Genomic DNA, 7,430 nt, shown 5'->3' with positions numbered 1-7,430 from the left:
GGGCATTTATATACCCTTATCATTGGGTGTGCCGTTTGCATGACACATAAAAACAGGTTACCTTCTGCTTTTAATTGAATTGAAAAGATCATCACAATCAAACGCATGTAGTTTTTGTGGTTTTACAACTGGAAAGCACAGTAATGTTTGTGGCTTGGAATTCAGGTAATAGCATTGAATCTTCAAAGCTATTAGTCATCTTCCTCTACCAAAGGTCACCCAGCAGATCACTCAGAGAACTGCTTTAGAGGTAGACAGTGTCTGGGAGGAGGAAGGCTGGCTTAATTAAAAATAATTGATACCCCTTTCACAATCTGCCTCAAATTGTTGCCATCTGGGATGGCAAAGTTGCTAACTAACTGATCTATTCATAGTCATTTCTTTTAAACAAAAACATACATTGATTGTTGCCAAGCAAGTTTCCTTAAAGAATGGTATCATCAGGAAGCAGCAATGGTAATATGCAAGATGTATGAGGAATTTTTGAAAGTCAGATCTCAATTTGAATGGCTTCAGTGAAATATTAACTGAGATTCCCTTATTTCAGGGAACTGAGGAATTCAGAGTTTGCTTAAAGTGTATGAAAACTAATAAGAGTCAATCTTGGGGGCGCCTGGGTGGTTCAGTCAGTTGAATGTCGGACTCTTGATTTCGGCTCAGGTCATGATCTCACAGTTCATAGGATCGAGCCCTGTGTCAGGCTCTGCACTGACAGCATGGAGCCTGCTTGGGATTCTCTCTCTCTCTCTCTCTCTCTCTCTCTCTCTCTCTCTGTGTCTCTCTGCCCTCCCCCACCTGCTCCCTCTCTCTCTTTCTAAATAAACTTATATATATATAAATATATATATATATATATATATATATATATATATATCTTAGTTTTTCTTTCTTGTGTGTGTATGTGTGTATGTGTGTGTTTACTGTGGTATAAATTAAATATTATAAATTGCTTTATGCTATTTTGGAATGTTAGAGGTGATTCATCTAAGATTGCTGAAAAAGCATTAAAAAACCAAAACGTGGCAAAAATGCCCAATGTATTTCTATCTTTAATCAGAAGTAGTGTTGATCATTAAAAAAAAAAAAAAAAAAAAAAAAACCTCCCCAGACTCTGGAAAATGTTCTTGTTCTAAAGAAAGTTTATAAGGTAATTGCCTTGAAGTATTGGACCAAAGGAGCCATCTTAAGGAGATTCTTCCTTGCCTCAGAAAGCAACATACATCACTTTGACTTAAATTGTTTTCAGGTGTTTCTGACAAGCATTACAAAATTTCTAAAATAATGGTCATATTTTTTCTTGTTCTATGACTCATATTCCACCTCAATGTAGTAGGGTAATGAAGATTGATACCTTGAGGAAGTAGAGAGATTGAGAAAGTTTATCTTCCTGTGGCTTCTGTGCTGTTTGATTTGTTCATTTCACCGTACAGCATTTCCCTTCCACTTCTGAACAAAAGTGTTGGAGTGCAAAAACCTCCATTTTGTGGAAGTAAGAATGTAAAAAAATTCCCTAATACGTGACTTATAGAATATTCTTCCACAGAAACAGCTTATATAAGAGCAGATGACATCCAAAAGCAAATTTGATTTAGGTGAGTTGAATACACGGATGTTTTGGTGTTCCATATTTTTGTTTTTGTTTTTATTTTTGTTTTTGAGACAGAGAGAGAAAGATTGTCAGCGGGGGAAAGGGGCAGATGGAGAGAGAGAATCTTAAGAAGTCTCCACGCTCAGCATAGAGCCTGCCACAAGGCTCGTTCTCACAACTCTGGGATCATGACCTGAGCTGAAATCAAGTGTTGGATGCTCAACTGACTGAGTCACCCAGGCACCCCAATGTTCAATATTTTATACACAAATAAAATAGGAAGGTTTGGAATATAGTAGAATGCTTTCTGCTATTCATAATTAAGAAGCCTAATAAATAAGATTTGCTTATTTTAGAAAGAGGACAAACTATGTTGGGTAATATATGAAACATTCTTGAAAACCAATTCATCTACTCAAAAAGTTCAGACCCATGAAGTCTACAATTTGGAAGGGAGTTTAACAATTATCTCCAGTCCTCTACCAGGTTGGATTCCTATTGACAACATCCTGATAAGCTATTCCCAGTGCCCTCAAGATGGAAATCTCATTACCTACAACAGTGGCTTGTCTTAGATTTTTAGCTGAATCTTACCTTAAAGCTTCCACCTAGTAATCTCAGTTCTTTCTAGAATGAGTCTCAGCTCATTTCCACTGGACAACATTTCAATTTTTGAAGCTGGGCATCCTAGGAGGTTTGTCCGTTCTCACAGGATATTTTAAGCCATTTCCTGTAACCATGCACTACTCCACTTGCAGTCAATGATGACCTTGGCCAGAGAGTCTAGAAAGATATTAATGATACTAATTCTCTGGGCAGAATCAAAGGCATTCATTCTGAATTTCACATTATTGTCTTTTCTGATTTACCCCACTCCATTTCAATTTATAAAAGTCATTTGTAACTATGAATTCTTCAAACATTTGTTATTTCTTTGAAGTCTACATAGGGTAGACACTTTCCTAATTTCTTGATTTCCTTTACCTTCTATAGTAAAATTCCCACCCTATGAGAGGAAACTCCAAGACTAAAAGACCCATTTCTTTTATGTGTAGTGCTTATTCTCTCGTTTTCAATCACATCAACACCACCAAAAAATTACTTAAACTTTATAGGGATGAAGAGTTTTTGACAATTTATCGGTGACTCTAACAGGAAGCAAGTCAACTTCAGGGCAAGGATTCCCCGACTTCAGTATTTTTACAATGTAATCTTCAAAGTACTCCTGCAGATATTAGACCCTCTATTTTTAAATCAAATACTTATACACACAAAAGCAGCTTGGGCACTTGTGTTGTAGGAAAACCAAAATCCAAATGTGTAGGATATTCATTTAGCTTTTCCATCAATTAGGAGTGCATAGGGGTTTATTTCTTCTATAAGGGCCACAAGATTTGGGAGAAGAAACAGAGAGTATGGATTTTTTTGTTGTTGTTATTCTCAATTGGGTTCCTCAACTTGGAACAAAATAAATATCCCCTCCAGCCTACAAAGCACTTTTTTGAGAACTTTAAACATGGCAAATTTCTCACTGTGTTACCCATTCGATACAATATCTTGAGGGGTAGATGAATAAAACACCAATCTTAAAGGGACACTTACCATACAATTACATTCATCTACCCAAGCCAGGTGAATGAGAGGTGACATTTTTACCTCATGAACAATCGCTTTGAAAAACTAATGAGATTCTTTCATTTAAAAGTCTGTGTTCATAAAAAAGGGCTTTGATGGTTAATGGATTTCATTTTGACTGGAGCCTAATTAAGCATTCTTATTAAAAAGGGCACATGCTACTACCCCATTGCTAGGCTATATAATAAGGTTCCAGTAGAAGGTAACAGTCACACTCACCAAACCTCTCTGCAACTCAGCTGAACTCAGAACTCCCAACATGCACTACAACCGCAGTTCTGGAAGCTTCTCCTCCAGCTCTCTTGGAGGTTACCTGGGGCACCCCGTTTCCACCTATGACTCTTTCTACCCCAGCAATGCAGTCTACTCTCCCAGCACCTGCCAGCTGGGCTCCTCTCTCTTTGGTGGCTGCCAAGAGACCTACTGTGAGCCCACCAGCTGCTGGACATCCTGTACTGGGGCCAGATCCTACCAGACATCCTGCTTCCGTCCAAAGAATTCCATCTTCTTCGGACCCTGCCAAACAAATTACACTGGATCTCTGGGATGTGGAAACATTGGCCTTGGGTCTTTTGGTTATGGGAGCACTGGTTTCCAATCTCTGGGCTGTGGGTCCAGCTTCTGTCATCCAACTTATTTTTCTTCCAGGAGTTGCCAGTCGACTTGTAACCAACCAGCTTTTAGCTCTCGCTTTTTTAGGTCAGCTTACTGAATATCCCCCATTATCTCATGGTTATGTCTGTACCTTATGAAATGTTAACATGCAGCTTGTCCAATATCTGCAATCACTGACCATCTCCTTCAGCAGGACTTGCCGTCACAGTCCTCCCAGAAGTGTGTGATTCACTGTGGACAAAGTGACCTTTTTTTCTAAATCAGACATATGAGATATATGTTGAAATTTCATTCTTATGTCAATGCCCAGAATCCCTTCTGTTACTTTCTTTCTAAGATTTTTCTCTTATTGTTATCTTAGAATTCTTTCACTTAAATTTCAAATAGAATTGGCATTTAAACAATTTTTAACGTTTATTTTTGAGAGAGAGAGAGAGAGAGAGAATGTGAGCGGAGGAGGTACAGAGAGAGAGGATGACACAGAGCTCGAAGCAGGCTCAGGCTCTGAGCTGTCAGCACAGAGCCCGACGCGGGACTCAAACTCACAGACTCATGGACCAAGAGATCACGACCCGAGCCGAAGTCAGCCGCCCAACCGACTGAGCCACCCAGGCATCCCTAGAATTGGCATTTAAAATAAACTTTTTTTCTACCATGAATTATGGCATTCCATTTTTTTTATTCATATGGTACATGTATTGAATGCATCCCACACCTTTGACTGTCTTCATTAGGAAAGCATCTTTTTGTTTTGTTTTGTATTATCTGTTTCATATGACATAAGTTACTCAATAGGAAACAAGAAATTTAAGGCACAATTCAAATACATGTCATATATTGCATGTTAAAAGGTTTATTTCCCCTGGTAGGTGGATTTGTTCATCTGATTGCTTTAGAGAATTATTTTAGTTAGGCATTCGTTGAAAAAATATTTGTTGATTTCTGATTATAGACAAGACATTGTTCTGAACAAAGGCCTAAATTCCCTGCCTTCATGAAGTTCACACACGTACAATTCTAACTCACCATCATGTAGCAAGTGCAGTAATGGAGACAAAAAAATTTAAGTTTCAATAGTAATAAAACAAAAACAATTTCAAAAAACGTGAGTAAATCACACAAAACTCATTACTGACAATCCAAAGAGTAAGTTACCACTTCATATAAAAAAAATAAACAAATCTTGGGATGTCTGGGTGGTTAGTCAGTTAAGCGTCTGACTTTGGCTCAGGTCATGATCTCACAGTTCAGAGCCTAGAGCATGCTTCAGATTCTGTGTCTTCTTCTCTCTCTGCCCCTACCTGGCTCATGCTCTATCTCTCTCTCAAAAGCAAAAATTAACATTAAAAAATTAAAAATAAATAAATAAACAAACCTGGTTGCTGATCCAATGTGTTAGTTGTAGTCCTTTGATAAATAGATGCCAAATAGGGTTTGCCCTAAAAGGGATTTATTGGTGGGGCGCCTAGCTGGCTCAGTTAAGCATCCGACTCTTGATTTCAGCTCAGGTCATGATCTCACAGTTCGTGAGATGGAGTCCCAAGTCAGGCTCTGTGCTGACAGCATGGAGTCTGCTTGGGATCCTCTCTCTCCTCTTTCACTGCCCCTCCCCCACTCTCAAAATAATAATAATAATAATAAACATTAAACAAAATTAACTACCATGGTCTCCATTTTCTTGAAAATATGGGCTGACAGTACCTATCTCCTAAAATATATAGTTTAAATTCGTGCCCAAGACTTTAAGCAAGAGTAAATTGAAATTTTACTTATAAAGAATCTTCCTCTCAGTTTATAAAATTATGTTCATAGTTTTTTTAAGATCATTTTCTCAGATTCTCATGTCTAATTTGTAAGAGAGATTTCCAGCAGTTTTGTGATGGCTCCCTGGAATATTGAAACCTCTTAATACACATTTATGTGTATTCATAGGAATAATTTCTTTTCTGCTAATGATCACCCCACACTCTCCAGCATAGTACTACTAAAAACACAACTCAGGCCTAGCTCTGCACGTGAAACATATTAGGGCAGAGGGCAACATTCGGAGAATTTATTTTCCACGATAATTGTTAATCTGTTTGCCCATCTTGTGCTATTTCGCATCATCATATTTCTCATGTTTGCTCTATTCGCTTACTTTGTCATGATCCACCCCCACTTTGGTCATGCCCTTCTTTTATCATTCTCTACCTTTTTCCTTTGTTTCTTGCACTTTAACCAAGCATTTACTGTCTCCGTGGTTTCCAGGGCTCTTGGCACTATTCACATTTGGGTTGGATCTTTCTTTGTTAGGATAGAGCTGTCTTGTGTGTCCTAAGATGTTTAGCAGCATCCCTGGCCTCTTCCACTAGATGCCAGTAGCACTGCCTCCCCCACCTTCCCCACACACACCATACTTCTGTTGTGGCAATTGCATATGTCTCCAGACCTTGCCAATTGTCCTCTGGAGGCAAAATTATTCTTTTGTTTGGAACCTCTGATTTAGATGGGTATTTGGGGCGTGAGCTGCTTGGGATAGTTCTTAACGGTGAACACTGGACCTATCACCCAATTGGGATGGAGATAGGACAGTGAAAATACAATATTGTATTGCTCCCTGCATGAATAAAGTATTATAGGTGAAGACTACTGAATAAATGCATGGATATTTCATAAATCTAAAATAATGTTGAGCTACTCACTTGGTAAATATTATTCCACTGTTGCAGATGAATGTAGTAATTGTGATGATGTTTATAATTTCAATGACTGGTTCAACTGCAATTAGAGGGGGGAAATGGCATTTTTTGTGATGAACTTCTCGGTTCCAGAACATCTAAGTTGTCTGTTAGGATCACACCCATTCTTTGATCATCCTAGACCTAGAAGTAATAGCAAGGCTTAGATTATCTTTTTACTTTCTTTCAGGTAATTAAGACCAATTGAGACCAATTTCTGGTTTATGGACTCTGCTTTAATACCTTTGGGTATTCTGAGAGCATTCTTCAATTTGACCCATTATGTGCACTACACACACACACACACACACACACACACACAAAACAAAACACCTTCAATTCTTTTAGTATCTACCAGAAGTGATGAAGCTGATCATAAGCTACATTTCTTCATTTTGAAGCTTTGAAGCTGATACCACGAGCTTTACTCTCTAAGTATCTCGACACCTCATTTCAGTTCATCATATGGGCACTTTACTGTCTATGAACTTCTTCAGGTGTGTCTACCAAATATTTCATGCTAACAAGCATCTACTCAAAGGGATTCATATTTCAAATACAAGAAGACAAGTTCATTGAATAAATATTTATTTGTCCCTGCTACATGCCAGGGTTTATGCTAGGTCTTGGAGGGTGCAAGTTTAAGCAACAGTGTAATGGAATTGACACGCAGCTATCAACAACATTACAAACTAATTATAACTGTAGTTAGACTGACATAATCTCATGAGAAAAGAAATGAAAATCGGAGGGCTTTTTCCAGAACATGTAAAGCTCAGGTTGGGACTTAGAGGATAATGCATTTGGACAGGCAGAGCAAAATCACAGGAAAGAAAATAGGACAAGTTCAATGTGCAAAGCACTTGTTTGAG

At 38.2% G+C, this 7,430-nt stretch overlaps 1 protein-coding gene across 1 annotated transcript; it reads left to right on the top strand.

The window, feature by feature from the left end:
• The first annotated feature begins 3,410 nt into the window (after window positions 1-3,410).
• Window positions 3,411-4,242, top strand: LOC123576030 (keratin-associated protein 15-1). The gene has a single exon (XM_045437064.1). The coding sequence runs from the start codon at window positions 3,483-3,485 to the stop codon at window positions 3,933-3,935; it is 453 nt and encodes a 150-aa protein (XP_045293020.1). The 5' UTR covers window positions 3,411-3,482; the 3' UTR covers window positions 3,936-4,242.
• Window positions 4,243-7,430: the final 3,188 nt, after the last annotated feature.

The sequence above is a fragment of the Leopardus geoffroyi genome, chromosome C2, assembly GCF_018350155.1.
Source record: "Leopardus geoffroyi isolate Oge1 chromosome C2, O.geoffroyi_Oge1_pat1.0, whole genome shotgun sequence".
Classification (NCBI taxonomy): Eukaryota; Metazoa; Chordata; class Mammalia; order Carnivora; family Felidae; genus Leopardus; species Leopardus geoffroyi.
Note: the sequence above shows the minus strand (reverse complement) of the source record. Positions and strands in the feature narration are given on the sequence as shown.

Excerpts from the sequence above, each read along its gene's own strand:
- LOC123576030 (XM_045437064.1), top strand. The coding sequence starts at position 3,483 with ATGCACTACAACCGCAGTTCTGGAAGCTTCTCCTCCAGCTCTCTTGGA.